This window comes from Cetorhinus maximus, chromosome 34 (genome assembly GCF_964194155.1).
Source record: "Cetorhinus maximus chromosome 34, sCetMax3.hap1.1, whole genome shotgun sequence".
NCBI classification, from domain to species: Eukaryota; Metazoa; Chordata; class Chondrichthyes; order Lamniformes; family Cetorhinidae; genus Cetorhinus; species Cetorhinus maximus.
This window is the reverse complement of record NC_135912.1, coordinates 327,766-346,803: the sequence shown is the minus strand read 5'-3', so window position 1 is coordinate 346,803 and position 19,038 is coordinate 327,766. Positions and strand designations below refer to the sequence as shown.

The window sequence follows — 19,038 nt, the reverse complement described above, 5'->3', positions numbered from 1 at the left end:
TATATCAGATGAATACGTGGCTGAAGAAATGGTGTAGTGGGGAGGGATTCAGATTCCTGGGACATTGGGACCAGTTCTGGGGAAGGTGGGGCCAGTACAAACAGGACAGGTTACATCTGGGCAGGACTGGGACCAATATCTTCGGAGGGGGGGGTGTTTGCTTGTGTGGTCAGGGAGGGTTTAAACTAGAATGGCAAGGGACGGGAACCTGAGCAGGGAGACAGAGGAGGAGGAAACAAGGATAGAAATGAAAGACAGAAAAGTAAAAAGCAAAAGCGGAAGGCAGAAAAAACAAGAGCGAAAAACAAATGGGGTCATAGTGCAGAATAAAGCTAAGATGACTAACAAGGTTAAAAAGAGAAGTCTAAAGGCATTGTATCTTAATGCACAGAGCATTCGCAATAAGACAAATGAATTAACAGCGCAAATAGATAAACGATTATGATATAGTTGCAGTTACAGAGACATGGCTGCAGGGTGACCAAGGATGGGAATTGAACATCCAGGGGTATTCAATATTTAGGAAGGGCAGACAAACAGGGAAAGGAGGTGGGGTAGCACTGTTAGTGAAGGAGGAAATCAATGCAATAGCGAGGAAGGATATTGGCTCCGAAAATCATGCTGTGGAATCTGGGTGGAGATGAGAAACACCAAAGGGCAGAAAACGTTGGTGGGGGTTGTCTATAGGCCCCCAAACAGTAATGGAGATGTAAAGGAAGGTATTAAACAGGAAATTAGAGATGCATTCAATAAGGATACAACTGTAATCATGGGTGACTTTAATCTACATATAGATTGGACAAACCAAACTAGCAATAACACTGTTGATGAGGATTTCCTGGAGTGTGTACGTGATGGTTTTTTAGACCAAGACGTTGAGGAACCAACTAAAGATCAGGCTATCCTAGACTGGGTATTGTGCAATGAGAAAGGATTAATTAACAATCTCGTTGTGCGGGGTCCCTTGGGGAAGAGCGACCATAAAATGGTAGAATTGCTCATTAAGATGGAGAGTGAAGAAGTTGAATCCTAAAAAAGGGTCCTGAATCTAAATAAAGGAAACTACGAGAGTATGAGGCGCAAGTAAAATGCGAGGTAATGCATTTTGGAAGGTCTAATACAGGTAGGAATTATACAGTAAATGGCAGAATCCTTAAGTGCATCGACGGGCAGAGGGATCTGGGTGTACAGGTCCACAGGTCACTAAAAGTGGCAATGCAGGTGGATAAGGTAGTCAGGAAGGCATATGGCATGCTTGCCTTCATCGGTAAGGGTATTGAGTATAAAAGCTGGGAAGTCATGCTGCAGCTGTATAGAACCTTGGTTAGGTCACACTTGGAATATTGCGTGCAATTCTGGTCGCCACATTACCAGAAGGATATGGAGGCATTGGAGAGGGTGCAGAGGAGGTTTACCAGGATGCTGCCTGGTCTGGAGGTTATCAGCTATGAGGAGAGGTTGGAGAAACTCGGATTGTTCTCACTAGAGCGACGGAGATTGAGGGGCGACTTGATAGAAGTTTACAAAATTATGAGTGGCATGGACAGAGTAGATAGTCAGAAGCTTTTTCCCAGGGTGGAAGAGTCAATTACTAGGGGACATAGATTTAAGGTGAGAGGAGAAAACTTTAGAGGAGATGTGCGGGGCAAATTTTTATGCAGAAGGTAGTGAGTGTCTGGAATTCGCTGCCAGAGATGGTGGTGGAAGCAGGTACGATAGTGGTGTTTAAGAGGCAGTTTGACAAATACATGAATAGGATGGGAATAAAGGGATACGGACCCCGGAAGTGCAAAATGTTTTAGTTTGACAGGCAATATGATCGACGCAGGCTTGGAGGGCCGAAAGGCCTGTTCCTGTGCTGTACTTTTCTTTGTTCTTTGAGTTGGCAATGATGGATTGGAGAACCTTATTAAAAGAGTTGACAGTGGATAGGCAATGGCTAATATTTAAGGAACGTATGCATGAATTACAGCAATTATTCATTCCTGTCACAAAAATAAAACAGGAAAGATGGTTCAACCATGGATTACAAAAGAAATTAGGGATAGTATTAGATCCAAAGAGGAGACATATAAAATTGCCAGAAAAAGCAGCAAGCCTGAGGATTGGGAGCAGTTTAGAATTCAGCTAAAGTAGACAAAAAGATTGATCAAGAAAGGGAAAATGGAGTACGAGAGTAAACTTGCAGGGAACATAAAAACTGACTGTAAAAGCTTCTATAAATATGTGACGTGAAAAAGATTAGCAAAGACAAATGTAAGTCCCTTACAGTCAGAAACAGGGGAAATGATAATGGGGAACAAAGAAATGGCAGAAGAATTGAACACATATTTTGGTTCTGTCTTCACAAAAGAGGACACAAATAATTTCCCAGAAATGTTAGGGAACCAAGGGTCTAGTGAGAGGGAGGAATTGAAGAAAATCAGTATTAGTTTAAAAAAAAAAGGTGCTAGAGAAATTAGTGGGGTTAAAGGCTGAAAAATCCCTTTCAGGGGCCCAATAATCTACAAGCCAGAGTACTAAAGGAAGTGGCCCTGGAAATATTGGATGCATTGGTGGTCATCTTCCAAAATTCTATAGACTCTGGAGCAATTTCTACAGATTGGAGGGTGGCAAATGTAACCCCACTATTTAAAAAAGAATGGAGAGAAAAAACAAGAGAATTACAGACCAGTTAGTCTAACATCAGTAGTGGGAAAAATGCTAGAGTCTATTATAAAAGACGTGGTAACAGAATACTTGGAAACCATTAACGGGATTAAACAAAGTTAGCATGGGTTTATGAAAGGGAAATCATGCTTAACTAATCTACTGTAGTTTTTTGAGGATTAACAAGTAGAATAGATAAAGGAGAACCAGTGGATGTGGTGTATTTGGATCTCAGGAAAGCTTTTGATAAGGTCCCACATAAGAGGCTAGTGGGCAAAATTAAAGCACATGGGATCGGGGGGGTAATATACTGGCATGGATTGAGAAACAGAGAGTGGGAATAAATGGGTCTTTTTCCAGATGGCAGGCAGTGACTAGTGGTGTACTGCAGGGATCAGTGCTTGGGCCCCAGCTATTCACAGTGTATATAAATGACTTAGATAAGGAAACCAAATGCAATATTTCCAAGTTTGCTGACGACACAAAACTGGGCGGGGTTGTGAGTTGTGAGGAGGATGCAAGGAGGCTTCAGGGCGATTTAGACAAGTTGAGTGTGGACAAACACATGGCAGATGTAGTATAACATGGATAAATGTGAAGTTATACACTTCGGTGTGAAAAACAGAAAGGCAGAGTATTATTTAAATGGTGATATATTGGGAAATGTGGATGTACGAAGGGATCTGGGTGTCCTTGTACACCAGTCAATGAAAGTAAACAGGCAGGTGCAGCAAGCAATTTGGAAGGCAAATGGTATGTTGGCCTTCATTGCAAGAAGGTTTGAGTTCAGAAGTAGGGATGTCTTACTGCAGTTACACAAGGGCTTGGTGAGACCCACACCTGGCGTATTGTATACAGTTTTGGTCTCCCTACCCAAGAAAGGATATACTTGCCATAGAGGAATTGCATGAAGGTTCACTAGGCTGATAGCAGGGATAGCAGGACTGTTGTATGAGGAGAGATTGGTTCAACTGGGCCTGTATTCACTAGAATTTAGAAGAATGAGAGGGGATTTGATTGAAACGTTAAAAATTCTAACAGGGCTAGACAGGCTAGATGCAGGGAGGGTGTTTCCCCTGGTTGGGGAGTCTAGAACCAGGGGCCTCAGTCTCAGGATAAGGGGCAGGCCATTTAGGACTGAGATGAGGAAAACTTTCTTCACTCAGAGTGGTCAACCTGTGGAATTCTCTACCACAGAAGGCTGTGGAGGCCGGGTCACTGAGTATATTCAGGAAAGAAATTGATAATTTTTTGGATATTAGGGGCATCAAGGGGTATAGAGAGAAAGCGGGAATATGGTTTTGAGATAGAGAATCAGCCATGATTACATTGAATGGCAGAGCAGGCTCAAAGGGCCGAATGGCTTACTACTGCTCCTAGTTTCTAAGTTTCTATGTATAAATTTCGAGATGCGTGCCTTGAATTCAGTAGCAATAAGACCACCAAGTCTTATAGGCTTTTACAAAACTAGATTAAACATTTATTAACATGAAAAATGATTTTTAAGCACCTACATGTGTCTACAAATTACTACTATAATAACTTCTAAATCCCCTCCTTAATCTGACTCCCAGTTACACTTTCATTAAGGCAACAGTAAGACACAAATTTTAAATGAGCCAGGCAAGGTGACACACAATACCCTGAGCCAGTCGAATTCCAAGCGAGTTTTCTAAAGTTCAGTTCTTTGAAAACAGCAGCTTGAGGCTTGGATGCTGAAGGTGTTTCACACTTGTTAGATCTTAAAATGCCTAACCTCACACACAGCCTTCATTCCTTTATATATATTTCCCCTTTGAATGCAAATTCCCATTGTTTCACTGTGTCTTTGGACTTTATCTTTCTGATAATAAAAATCCCTCATAGCACTAAGTTTTACCAGTAATCTTTGGGAAAAATAAACACACTGTTTCTGAACTTCATCTGGCTAGGTGACACATTTCACCCCCTCTTTTGAAAACAATCTAGTCTGGTTTATTTAAAAAATGCAAATGTTCCCTTGACACCGATGTTTACCTACTTAACATTTCAAACCTAGCTCACCTTCTACCACATCAAAGCCTTCAGACCAGCTGCCTTTAATCCAATTAAGTCTCTCTCTCTCACACACACACACCTAAACACACACACCACTATTTACAATAAATTCCAACAACATTATGGGGAGGATTTTTCCCTCATCAAGTGAGCTCGGTCCCGACCGCCGCCAGCGATCGGGGCCAGACCGTGATTTCACGCCGTCGGGCCAATTAAGGCCCGCCCAACGTGAATCGCGTGCTGCAGCGCTCAGTGCTGCTTTTTGGGGGTGGCGGGGGTGGGGGGGGGGAAGGAGGGTGAGCGCGAACTTCGCACATGCGTGCGGGTGCGCACTAAAAAAGCTGGCTCAGGGAGATGAACAGTTTTCAAAATAAAAAATAAAGAAGTTTAAGATTTAAAAAAACATGTCCCCTCATGTGACTGTTACATGAGCAATTACAATTAGGATGAAATTTTTTTAGTGACGGATTGAAACCTCATCCCGCCTGTGGATGAGGTTTCACAAAATTGCAAAGGCTGTCTGGCCTTTTCGCCTGCCCGTCAACTGTAAGGTTGGACGGACAGCAAAAAATTAAAATCAATTGGATACTTAATGGCCTTAATAGGGCCTTTTAATTGTCGGCAGGCGGCTGCCAACTCTCGTGCATGTCTGCCGACCGAAATATCGCGCAAGTGCACGATGACGTCGGCAAGCATCCTGACGTCATCGCACATCATTTTACGCTTGGTTGGATCAGGCGTGCACCCGCCCGACAAGCGTTATGTTCTGGCCTATGAGAATGATATCTTCCTGCAAGTCTCCAAGAGGTAGGAACTGTGGAACTTGGGGTAGCAATTAGGGAAGAGAAAGAACAAAAGGATACAGAAAACCATCGTATAAATACAAAGGATGCCAAACTCACCTCAGATCCGTCGTTCTTAAACACGATATATGTCACACGCATGGTTGTTACGATCTCCTTGTGTATTTTTGAGAGTTTTGACTGGACCTTTTCTTGATGTGCCTGCTGTGCGTCTCTAAACTCCTTGTCACTGTACGTGCGCTTGCTGTCGATATGCACCAGCAGCATTTCACTCATTTGGCAGGCATATTGTTTGATCGCCAGGCTTGATGCTTTGTACTCATCAATTGTCAGCTGCAGCTATTTGGGAATGCAGACCACTTGAATGAACAGACAGGTCTCTCACATTAATGAGACTTCATAGATATTAATCTACACAGAATTTACAGCACAGAAACAGCTCATTTGACCCAACTTCTCTGTGCCACTGTTTATGCTCCACACTAGTCTCCCTCACCTGCTCTTCATCTCACCTGATATGCATATCCTTCTAGCCCTTTCCCCTCATTCCAGGTACCCCTTATAAATACTGACACTTCCAGAGATACTGACACACTCCCAGAGACCCTCTGTAAATACAGACACACTCCCGGGAACCCCCTGTAAATACTGACACACTCCCGGGAACCCCCTGTAAATACTGACACACTCCCGGGAACTCCCTGTAAATACTGACACGCTCCCGGGAACTCCCAGTAAATACTGACACACTCCCAGGAACCCCTTGTAAATACTGACACTCCCGGGAACCCCCTGTAAATACTGACACACTCCCGGGAACCCCCTGTAAATACTGACACACTCCCGGGAACTCCCAGTAAATACTGACACACTCCCAGGGACCCCAGTAAAAACAGACACATTCCTGGGGACCCCAGTAAATACTGACACACTCCCGGGGACCCCAGTAAGTACTGACACACTCCCGGGGACCCCAGTAAATACTGACACACTCCCGGGGACCCCAGTAAATACTGACACACTCCCCGGGGACCCCAGTAAATACTGACACACTCCCGGGGACCCTAGTAAATACTGACACACTCCCGGGGACCCCCAGTAAATACTGACACACTCCCCGGGGACTCCCTATAAATACTGACACACTCCCGGGACTCCCTATAAATACTGACACACTCCTGGGGACCCCCTGCAAATGCTTACACACTTCCAGTGACCCCTGTAAATACTGACACACTCCCGGGTATCCCCAGCAAATACTGACACACGCCTGGGGATTTACTGCATATACTGACACACTCCCAGGGACCCCCTGTTAATATTGACATGCTCCCGGGGACCCCCCTGTTAATATTGACACGCTCCCGGGGACCCCCCTGTTAATATTGACACGCTCCCGGGGACCCCCCTGTTAATATTGACACACCGCTGGGGATCCACTGCAAATACTGACACATTCCCAGAGACCCTGTAAATACTGACACACTCGTGGAGACCCACTGCAAAAACTGACACACTTCCAGAGATCCTGTAAATACTGACACACCCCTCGGGGACCGCCTGTAAATACTGACACACTCCTCGGAACCCCCTGTAAATACTGACACACTCCTCGGAACCCCCTGTAAATACTGACACACCCCTCGGAACCCCCTGTAAGCACTGACACACTCCCCAGGGTCCCCCTGTAAATACTAACACACTTCCCAGAACCCCTGTAAATACTGACACACACCCCGGGGACCCCCTGTAAATACTGAAGCACTCCCCGGGGTCCCCCTGTAAATACTGACACATTCCTCGGAAGCCCTGTAAATACTGACACACTCCTCGGGGACCCCTGTAAATACTGACACATTCCTCGGAACCCCCTGTAAATACTTGCACACTCGCAGGGACCCCATGTAAATAGTGACACATTCCAATTATCATACAGTTAACAGAACTGAAAGTATTAGCAGAAATCGCTTGTTAGTATGTGACTGCGTACTGAAACATGCATGCACACCAACCCAGCCACAAACCCCAGCCCACCACAGATACCAACACCACACCCCCACGAAGAGTGGTGATGCTGTTTGGCAATTCATGCTGTAAAGGGTGGAAATGGGAGAGATCTGCACTGTTACCCACTCACAGGATGTTGACCTAATACCTCACTGCCAATGCTCCAGTGCATGTTACGTACCAGTCTAGCTTGCATCCGGCAATCATCAATGAAGTAAGTAGACAGTGTTCTGGCCGTCCACTGAAGCTTTGACAGCCCTGGGGCAATTTTCTTGTCTAGGAATTTGATTCTGTCTCGGAAGAGATTCCGCTGCTCTTTTGTTAACTGATCAAGTATTCTATAATTACAAGTAATTTGTTATACTGCAGCAAGTCAGCAGTAAAGGATAGAACTAGACCCAAACTTTACACACTTGTATTTTATTGCACATTACAAGCATATACCTCCTAACCAAACAACCATGGTTTCAGTTTGTGTCTATCAGTTGTGATTCAAGTGAATCACCAGCCAATTCCCACCAACCACGTGCAATTAATTGCAATAAACACAGCCAATTTTGATCAGCTTTAGGATTTCTATTCCACAAAATCTTCCCATTTCCTCATCTCCTTACCCAAGAGTCTGCCCAGTAAAGGAAGTGTTAACAGGTCGATGCCAGCAGTGGCTCAGTGGGTAGCAGTCTCACCTCAGTAACAGAGGTCATGGGTTCCAATACACTTAAGAGAGTTGAGCACACAATCCAGGTTGACATTTCCAGCGCCAGGACTGAGGTGGCGCTGCACTGTCGGAGGGTCAGTAATGAGGGAGAGCTGCACTGTCAGAGGGCCAGTGCTGAGGGAGTGCCACACTGTTGGAGGGTCAGTACTGAGGGAGCGCCACACTGTCGGAGGGTCAGTACTGAGGGAGAGCTGCACTGTCGGAGGGTCAGTACTGAGGGAGTGCTGCACTGTCGGAGAGTCAGTACTGAGGGAGCGCGGCACTGTCGGAGGGTCAGTACTGAGGGAGCGCTGCACTGTCGGAGGGTCAGTACTGAGGGAGCGCTGCACTGTCGGAGAGTCAGTACTGAGGGAGCGCGGCACTGTCGGAGGGTCAGTACTGAGGGAGTGCAGCACTGTCGGAGTGTCAGTACTGAGGGAGTGCCGCACTGTCGGAGGATCAATACTGAGGGAGCGTCGCACTGTCAGAAGGCCAGTGCTGAGGGAGCGCCGCAATGTGGGAGGGTCAGTTCTAAGGGAGTGCTGCACTTTCGGAGGGTTAGTACTGAGGGAGAGATGAGGGGCAGTAAATGTAGCAGATTCCTAGACTCAATGAAGAACATAATAGGAGGAGTAGGTCATACTCTTCCTCAAGCCTGCTCCATTATTTCATAAAACAGTGGCTGATCTTCTACCTCAACTTCACTGACCTGCCCTCTCCCTATATCCATAATTTCCTATGAATACTATAAGTTCCAAAAGGAATCTAAAATGGATTCCGAAATTTGCAGAATAAAGGGTGGCAGGATGGTGAATCTAAAGAATCAGAGCAGGAGGGCTTACATCCATGAAACTCATTGCTAATGACTCCAGTCTCAGCCTCTCACTTCAGCAACCTGCACTGACCTGTTGTAATCACGCACGACCAGGAGAACAGTCTCTCGTAGCATCCTCAGGTCTTCCCTTCGCTGGTAGATTTCCATTATATAGTGAGGGATCTCAAAACCCAAGCGCTCCCAGTAATAGATTTCATCGAACAACTCCAACAGGTACCTGTGAGAAATGGGGCAGGATAGAAACACAATTTGTATAACTCCCTCTCAAATAATGTCTGTCAATCTATCAGTGTTGGCACTAGTGGCAATGTTCTATTTGAGAAAAGGCAGGTAGCGTTAATAACATACAAGACCTTTTGCATAGAGAACAACCAAGGGTGGGGGAATGGATACGAAGAGGTTATTGGGGTTAATCCAAAGTAATTGTATTTAATTGAATGCAGGCGGTGGACATGAGCTGGGGATTCATTTGTGCTCCTCGACAAGTTTCCTTTAAATTTTGTCTTTGTTTTTGCAGTTTCCCTTTAAGGGGCTGCTTTTTACTTTATCCCTGATTTTGTTAATTTAGTTTATTTGGTTGGACTCAAAAGAGTTACAGAGACTGAGGCTGGGACTTTCCAGCCCTGACATGGGGAGACCCACGATGGGAGATTTGGCGGCCCAGCCAAAAGTCCATTTACTTTTGGCAGGACCGGATGACCCCAGCGGCGGGCAGGGCTGGAAGACCCCCAGCCTGAAACTGTGGCGGCTGGGCTAGGAGGTGTGCGCTTTCAGGGTCACTCCTTACAAATAAATGCTTGTAAAAGAATATAAAAGATTGGCTCCAGATCTATCCTTCACCGGCTGACTCTCTGGTTTATATCAGTTGAATTGACCACAACAAGCAAATGCATGACCAAAAAGATGGATTTAGAGGAGGCTCATTAGAGATTGAGAGAGTTACTCCTGCTAACTTGTGTGTGAAATGCTTTGGAAGGCTTCATTAGCTTGAATGCACAACACAGCTAAGTTGTTGTGAAACATGTTTGTGCCAGCCCATTGATTGTTTGTCTGTTTTAGCTTATTAAAATCGGGTTTAGAAAGTGGTTCTAGTTGTGCAGGTTTTTCTAAGCATTCGTGTCTTCCACATGCTTTAACACAGGCCTTCCAGTTCTGCATTTCCTCAGTGACACGGGAAAGATTGAGGCCTCTTGCTCTCTCATTTCAGCAGTGGATTGGTTGTAAGAGAACTGCAACTGAGGAGGACTCACAACTTTAACAGAGAGCACTAGGAGTGCTGGAAATAGCCCTGCTCTCTTCATAACAGTGCTGGAAGGCAAGACAAAACACCAGAAAATCTCTGTGAGACAGTCTGTGAAGAGGGAAATAGAGAAAAAGGGAGGGAGGGGAGACAAGAAAGATTGAGAAAGAGGGAGGGAGACAAGGAAGACAAAGTAAAAAGAGGGGAAAAGAGATGGATATTAATATCACTAGGCTATTCACTGTGGAACATTTGGCAGATGCAGTTTTCCACTTTTAGCCATTGTTGTGGCTTTTGTCATGAAAGTGTATTTCAGGCACAAGCCTACACACTAGGGGTGCGGCCTGTATTGACAACACTGACTTACACTGCCGTTCAGCGACGTACCCAGCATGTACTACATTATTAGATAGATAGATGGATAGGTTCTTGATTGGTAAGGGGATCAAAGGTTACAGGGAGAAGGCGGGAGAATGGGGTTGAGAAACTTATCAGCCATGATTGAATGGCGGAGCAGACTCGATGGGCCGAATGGCCTAATTTCTGCTCCTATGTCTTATGGTCTATTAATTTGTTTCTAATCTTATCCAGCAACTGCCAGCATTTTTTGCCCCCTGATTTGAAGTTTTGTAAACTCACATGTCGAAGTTTACGCTGAGCTTGCCCCGATCCTCAGGGTTACGGATCATCAGGGGTCTCTCCAGCCGCTTTATGCTCTCCCGATCTATATTGACCGTCCAGTCTGTGAACATCTTGCGTACAAATTCGTCCAGAGCCTCGTCCAGCGTCTGGCAGAATCTCAATGTCTCTTCACCCAAGCCAATTCTGGGCAGGAAGGTGGAGTTTGTCAGAAGCTGAGTTGTGAAACAGAGATTTTTTTAAAAATTTGTTCATGGGATTGCTGGCAAAGTCATCATTTACTGCCCATCCCTAATTGCTCTGGAGGGCAGTTAGGAGTCAACCGAATTGCTGTGTTTCTGGAGTCACACATAGGCCTGACTGGGTAAGGGCAGCATATTTCCTTTCCTTCCCTAAGTGAATCAGATGGTTTTTTTACAACAATCAATGTTAATTTCATGGTTAACCATTACTGAGTCAAGCTTTCAATTCCAGTGGGATTTGAACCCGTATCCCCGCAGCGTTAGCCTGGGCCTCTGGATTACTAGCCCAGTGACATTCCCGCCATGCTGCTATCTCCCCAGCAGTTAAGAAGCCTTTTTTCTCCACACACCCCCTGCCCCCCTCCACTCTCCGGAATTGGCTCTTTGGTACTTGTCCAAGAATTTTCCCATTTCATTTGTATTTTTAATATATATATATAATGGCAGGTGGCATCAAACAACTGTGTAACTACCAGTTCCGACTCCTCCTGAATGCTTGAACTTCCGGAACAACCACACTGTGTTAATTTCTTTGTCTTTGAAGTGCACTTTAGCCCATACAGCAGTACAGCTATGTCCATTAACTGGCAGTTGAATCATTTGTGTTGTCAATAGAAGAACTGAATGCAGAAATATCATGAAGTTTTCTTAAAAACAATGGCCCACATCTTCTGATGGAAGTAGCGGGGTTTATGTTCAAATGTTTGACGCTATTGAGCGATGGGACTCAGTATAAGTTACAGTGTGAAAACCTCAAGCTTCTGATGGGCAGAGATACACCACTGGGACCCCTGTTTGGATTCCTCCGACACTGACCTCGCCAGTGTAGACTTGGGCCAGATGTTCTGAACTTGCCCAGAAATTTACTCCAGGATAATGACTCCTGTTAATCACAGGCGTAAGACCTGGGTTGAAAGTGATTAACAGGAGAAACTGGATTGAAAAGGACACAAAATTCATTTAAAAGTAAGCTTGATGAACAATTCCACTGTTCTCACCCCCCCTCCCCACTTCATCCCACCCCTTATGTGAAGAATAACATGACCCCTGAATGTCTTGGCTCTAATTTTAAGGTTCTGTCGCCTTGTTCTAGACTCCTGCCATCAGAGGAAATAGTTTTTCTATGTTGGTCCAGTCAAATCTGTTAATCATTTTAAATACTGGGATTAGATCATCCCTTAATCTTCTTGTGCTCAAGAAAGTATTATCCAATACTAAATGTTCCCAGATCAGGTGTCGTACAGGCCAATAAGGTCACCCAAAAATGTGTCATCATTTGACAGAATCATTCTGACCTGCTGTGTTAAGAGGGCTCCAGCTGTATGGTGGATATGACTGATACTGAGCAGGTATACTTCCAGCAGATATATCTCCAGCTGTATGCTGGATATGACTGATACTGAGCAGGTATACTTCCAGCAGATATATCTCCAGCTGTATGCTGGATATGACTGATACTGAGCAGGTATACCTCCAGCAGGTATACCACCATCTGTATGCTGGATACTACTGATACTGAGCAGGTATACCTCCAGCTGTATGCTGGATACTACTGATACTGAGCAGGTATACCTCCAGTTGTATGCTGGATACTACTGATACTGAGCAGGTATATCTCCAGCTGTATGCTGGATACTACTGATACTGAGCAGGTATACCTCCAGTTGTATGCTGGATACTACTGATACTGAGCAGGTATATGTCCAGCTGTATGCTGGATACCACTGATACTGAGCAGGTATATGTCCAGCTGTATGCTGGATATGACTGATACTGAGCAGGTATACCTCCAGTTGTATGCTGGATACTACTGATACTGAGCAGGTATATCTCCAGCTGTATGCTGGATACTACTGATACTGAGCAGGTATATCTCCAGCTGTATGCTGGATATGACTGATACTGAGCAGGTATACCTCCAGTTGTATGCTGGATACTACTGATACTGAGCAGGTATATCTCCAGCTGTATGCTGGATACTACTGATACTGAGCAGGTATATCTCCAGCTGTATGCTGGATACTACTGATACTGAGCAGGTATATCTCCAGCTGTATGCTGGATACTACTGATACTGAGCAGGTATATCTCCAGCTGTATGCTGGATATGACTGATACTGAGCAGGTATATCTCCAGCTGTATGCTGGATACTACTGATACTGAGCAGGTATACCTCCAGCTGTATGCTGGATATGACTGATACTGAGCAGGTATATCTCCAGCTGTATGCTGGATACTACTGATACTGAGCAGGTATACCTCCAGCTGTATGCTGGATACTACTGATACTGAGCAGGTATATCTCCAGTTGTATGCTGGATACTACTGATACTGAGCAGGTATACCTCCAGCTGTATGCTGGATACTACTGATACTGAGCAGGTATACCTCCAGCTGTATGCTGGATATGACTGATACTGAGCAGGTATATCTCCAGCTGTATGCTGGATACTACTGATACTGAGCAGGTATACCTCCAGCTGTATGCTGGATACTACTGATACTGAGCAGGTATACCTCCAGCTGTATGCTGGATATGACTGATACTGAGCAGGTATACCTCCAGCTGTATGCTGGATACTACTGATACTGAGCAGGTATATCTCCAGCTGTATGCTGGATACTACTGATACTGAGCAGGTATACCTCCAGCTGTATGCTGGATACTACTGATACTGAGCAGGTATACCTCCAGCTGTATGCTGGATATGACTGATACTGAGCAGGTATATCTCCAGCTGTATGCTGGATACTACTGATACTGAGCAGGTATACCTCCAGCAGGTATATCTCCAGCTGTATGCTGGATACTACTGATACTGAGCAGGTATATCTCCAGCTGTATGCTGGATACGACTGATACTGAGCAGGTATATCTCCAGCTGTATGCTGGATATGACTGATACTGAGCAGGTATATCTCCAGCTGTATGCTGGATACTACTGATACTGAGCAGGTATACCTCCAGCTGTATGCTGGATACTACTGATACTGAGCAGGTATACCTCCAGCTGTATGCTGGATACTACTGATACTGAGCAGGTATACCTCCAGCTGTATGCTGGATACTACTGATACTGAGCAGGTATACCTCCAGCTGTATGCTGGATACTACTGATACTGAGCAGGTATACCTCCAGCTGTATGCTGGATACTACTGATACTGAGCAGGTATACCTCCAGCTGTATGCTGGATACTACTGATACTGAGCAGGTATACCTCCAGCAGGTATATCTCCAGCTGTATGCTGGATACTACTGATACTGAGCAGGTATACCTCCAGCAGGTATACCTCCAGCTGTACGCTGGATATGACAGGATACGATGAAAACCTAGTGGGGAGACACAAGGCTGTGACTGTGGAAGAGGTGGGTGGGAGTTCTTGTGACGTTTTATCACCTGCCCACACTTTGCTTCTACAGTTTAAGAGGTGTTTACATTTTCACAACCCAGCAATCAGCTGCTATAAATCGGTTGACATTTGGAAATATTCAGCTTACCTGCATGGATCTATCGATGCGTCGCCGAAGGGAGCGGCCCCAGTGTGCCTGGCCAGCAAACTGTGGCATCTGTGGGGCCAGGTGTATGGCCTTCCTATTCAGGTCTTTGTTCACCCACGACAGCTCCTCGTTGAACAGTATGTAAACTCCCACTGTCTTTTTGTCAATGGTCCGTTTGATGGTCTGTGAAGAACAGAATGATCTGCTTTTTACTGCAGCCCAGTGTTAGACACTGACTTCCTGCTGACAGGGCCAAGCTCCTCACTTCTAACTGCTTTGGCACAGGGAGAGGGGGTGAGATACAGCTCCACCCCTCTTGCAATTCCACATAAAAAGTGCGCTCTTGATTATAATGCTCTCACCTCGAAGTGGAAGATAGACACTTCACTGCACAGAGCAGAAAATTATTCAAGGACAATAGTTCTATTGAGGGAGTGATAGATCATGCTAAGAGGGCCCTTATATAAGAAATAGGAGCAGGACTAGGCCATTCAGCCCCTCCAACATGCTCTGTCATTCAGTAAGATTATGGCTGATATACCACCTCAACTCCACTTTCTCATCCTATCCCCATAGCCCTCGATTTCCTTAGTGTCCAAAAATCTTCTGATCTCAGGAAGCTCAACAGGATCCAGGACAAAGCAGCCCACTTGATTGGAACCCCATCCACCATCATAAACATTCACTCCCTCCACCACCAACGCACAGTAGCAGCAGTGTGTACCATCTACAAGATGCACTGCAGGAATTCACCAAGGTTCCTTAGACAGCACCTTCCAAACCCACAATCTCTACGACCTAGAAGGACAAGGGCAGCAGATAGCTGGGAACACCACCAGCTGGAAGTTCCCCTCCAAGCCACTCACCATCCCGACTTGGAAATATATCGCCGTTCCTTCACTGTCACTGGGTCAAAATCCTGGAACTCCCTCCCTAACAGCACTGTGGGTGTACCTACACCACATGGACTGCAGCGGTTCAAGAAGGCAGCTCATCACCACCTTCTCAAGGGGCAATTAGGGGTGGACAATAAATTCTGGCCTAGCCAGCAACACCTACAATTCCCTGATTGAATAAAATAAAAATCAGTCTTGAATATAGTCAACAACTGAGCATTCAAAGCCATCTGAGAAATACAATTCCATCGATTCAAAACAGAGTGAAGGGATTTCTCATCTCAGTTTGAAATAACAAATGTCATATCCTGAGATTGTAACACCCCCTAGCCCTAGACTCTCCAGCCATGGTGGAAACAACCTCTCAGTATCTACCCTGCCAAGCCCTCTCAAAATCTTATATCTTTCAATCAGATCACTTCTCCTTCTTTTAAACTCCAAGGGAGAAGCTCTCCTCTGGCCTGTGCCTCACCCTGATCCAAATTCAGGGCCTTCCATGTAGGTGACACGCAGTTTCTTTCAGTTGTATGTACAATATTAAACCTGGGTTGCTCAGATTCAGACATTGCAGGTACTGTACCTCACGGTTTGAAAGACGCTGGAATACGTCCAGGAACTCTAACCCTTGCTGCACTGTAGTCATGGTTTCAAACGAGGACGAGATCAGGTTCTGCGTCATGACTTCCAGATCTTTGATAGCTGAACGGAACCTGAACAAAAAAGTAAGACAGTGGGATGCTGTAAACTCAGCATTCTCTCTAAAGGCCCAGGGTAGCACAAATAAATCCAGGAGAATACTGCCTATGGTGAAGGGAGTGGATTGTTGGAAGGCAGTGGGCTGCCTTGTTAGCATTTGGGATGCCATTGCAAAGCTTCCTCTACACAGGCCTGAGAAAGTGACCCAGAGGGGAAAATGGTCAGGCAACATTGTTGGTCCAGGAAAGACTTGCATTTCTATAGCACCTTTCACCACCTCAGAATGTTTCAAAGCACTTTACGGCCAATGAAGTACATTTGAAGTGTACTCAGTGTTGTAATGTGGGAAACGTGGCAGTCAATTTGTGCACAGCAAGATCCCACACAACAGCAAAAAATGATAATGATCCAGATACTCTTTTTTTTTTTAGTGATGTTGATTGAGGGATAAATATTGGCCAGAGGACACTTCACTACCTCTGCCCCCTGCTTCCCACCCCAAACCCCACCACACCTTCCCCACCCGCCCCACCGCCACTGCTCCTGTTCAAATAGTGGCAGTGCAATCTTTAATCTGGAGTGCTGTGTCCAGTTCTGGGCACCATACTTGAGGAAGGATGTGAAGGCATTGGACAGAGTACAGAGGAAATTCACAGGAATGATTCCCGGGATGAAGAACTGTAGCTACGAGGATAGATTGGAGAGGTTGGGACTGTTTTCCTTGGAGAAAAGAGGCTGAGAGGAGATTTGAAAGAGGTTTTCAAGATCTTGAGGGGTATGGACAGGGTAAATAGTGAGAAACTGTTCCTGTTCAAGAGAACATCAAGAACTAGCAGGCACAGATTCAAAATAATTGGCAAAAAAAGTAAATGTGATTTGAGGAAAAATCTTTTCACCCAGAGGATGTTTGGATTCTGGAACAAACTTCCCGAAAGGGTGTTTGAGGCAGGTTCAATCAAGGTATTCAAAAGGGAATTGGATTGCTACCTGAAAAGAGAGAATGTGCAATGTTACGGGGATAAGGCAGGGGAGTGGGACTAGGTGGAATGCTCTTTCAGAGAGCCAGTGCAGACTCGATGGGCCAAATAGCCTCATTCTGCACTGATTCTGTGATACTGTGATTAACGTCCAGCTAAGAGGGCAGAACAGCATCTGGTTTCCCATCTCATCCAAGAGAGGCACCTCCGACAGTGTAGCACTCACTCAGTACTGACCCTTCGACAGTGCAGCATTCCCAGTACTAACGCTCCGACAGTGCAGCACTCCCTCAGCACTGACCCTCCAATACTGCGGCACTCCCTCAGCACCGCCCTTTGAATGGTGCACCCTTCCCTCAGGACCATAGCACTGGGAGTGCCAGCCTGGATTATGTGCTCTAATCTCTGGAGTGGGACTTGAACACACCATCTGATACAGAAGTGAGAGAGTGCTACCCACTGAACCACAGCTGGCATCTATGGAGAAAAGACATGGGATTGGGGTGGAAAGGATGTGAACTACCATGGCTAACAAAACAGCCAAGCAGTCTCAATGGGCCCCTCCTGCTCCTACACTGTCTAATAAGTTTGACACTGGGAAATGTGCTCCCAAAGCAATCTCGCCAGGGTCAATAAGACTGACCTGCTGTACTCGTCGTGCCAGAATGTATTCTTTACATCCAGGATTTCATTTTTCATGGCTTTTAGCATGTGTAGGTTTTTATCAAAGGTGGCTTCAATCTCCAGGAGGCTCCGCGTTATATCAGGACCGCGATGTCCCCCAAAACAGGGCAGTGGTATCTGCTCGCCATCTTCCCATCGGGCAAAGAACTCCTGGCAGTCACACACCTGGGCAGATTGATGGAGGAAACAGCAGCATTTTACGCAATTGCAGGAGAAATGATTGATTAACACCAGGTTTTCACAAACCAACCCCGAGGCTGTCAGCAAGTCAAGGGAACTTTCACTCTCCCTTGGCCACGCTTTATCACAGCCGTTAATCTCCTCACTGAAAGGAAAAAAATAGGAAGGTGTGCATTCCTCTAGTGCCTTTCATGACTTTAGGACATCCCAAGGCACTTCACAGCCCATAAGGGTTGATCTTTGTTGTAATGTCGGAAACACAGCAGTCAATTTGAACACAGCAAGCTCCCACAAACAGGATCAAGTTACGTCAGCAGATTATCTGTTTTTAAACGTTACCGATTCAGTGTGAAATATTGGTCAGAACATCGGGGATAACTCTCCTACTCTTATTCAGAACACTTGCACGGGTGTTACGTCCGCCTGACAGGGAAGGCTGGGCCTTGATTTAATGTTTCGTCTGAAAGATGGCCTCTCCAACAATGCAGCACACCCTCAATACTGCCCCTCCGACAGTGCAGCACTCCCTCAGTACTGCCCCTCCGACAGTGCAGCACTCCCTCAGTACTGCCTCTCCGACAGTGCAGCACTCCCTTAGTACTGACCCTCCGACAGTGCAGCACTCCCTCAGTACTGACACTCCGACAGTGCAGCACTCCCTCAGTACTGACCCTCCGACAGTGCAGCACTCCCTCAGTACTGACCCTCTGACAGTGTAGCACTCCCTCAGTACTGACCCTCTGACAGTGCAGCACTCCCTCAGTACTGACCCTCTGACAGTGCAGCACTCCCTCAGTACTGACCCTCTGACAGTGCAGCACTCCCTCAGTACTGACCCTCTGACAGTGCGGCACTCCCTCAGTACTGACCCTCCGACAGTGCGGCACTCCCTCAGTACTGACCCTCTGACAGTGCAGCACTCCCTCAGTACTGACCCTCCGACAGTGCGGCACT

General features: G+C 45.9%; 1 protein-coding gene across 1 annotated transcript in view; it reads right to left on the bottom strand.

Moving 5' to 3' along the window:
- dnah2 (dynein, axonemal, heavy chain 2) overlaps nucleotides 1-19,038 on the bottom strand; it is a 166,007-nt gene that overhangs the window by 131,721 nt on the left and 15,248 nt on the right. Inside the window, exons 6-12 of the mRNA XM_078533744.1 lie at nucleotides 17,864-18,069; nucleotides 16,128-16,257; nucleotides 14,652-14,834; nucleotides 10,908-11,122; nucleotides 9,099-9,245; nucleotides 7,678-7,834; nucleotides 5,589-5,828 (exon numbers count right to left, since the gene is read on the bottom strand). Of these exons, the coding sequence (XP_078389870.1) occupies nucleotides 5,589-5,828; nucleotides 7,678-7,834; nucleotides 9,099-9,245; nucleotides 10,908-11,122; nucleotides 14,652-14,834; nucleotides 16,128-16,257; nucleotides 17,864-18,069 (1,278 nt within the window). The remainder of the gene's footprint in view (nucleotides 1-5,588; nucleotides 5,829-7,677; nucleotides 7,835-9,098; nucleotides 9,246-10,907; nucleotides 11,123-14,651; nucleotides 14,835-16,127; nucleotides 16,258-17,863; nucleotides 18,070-19,038) is intronic.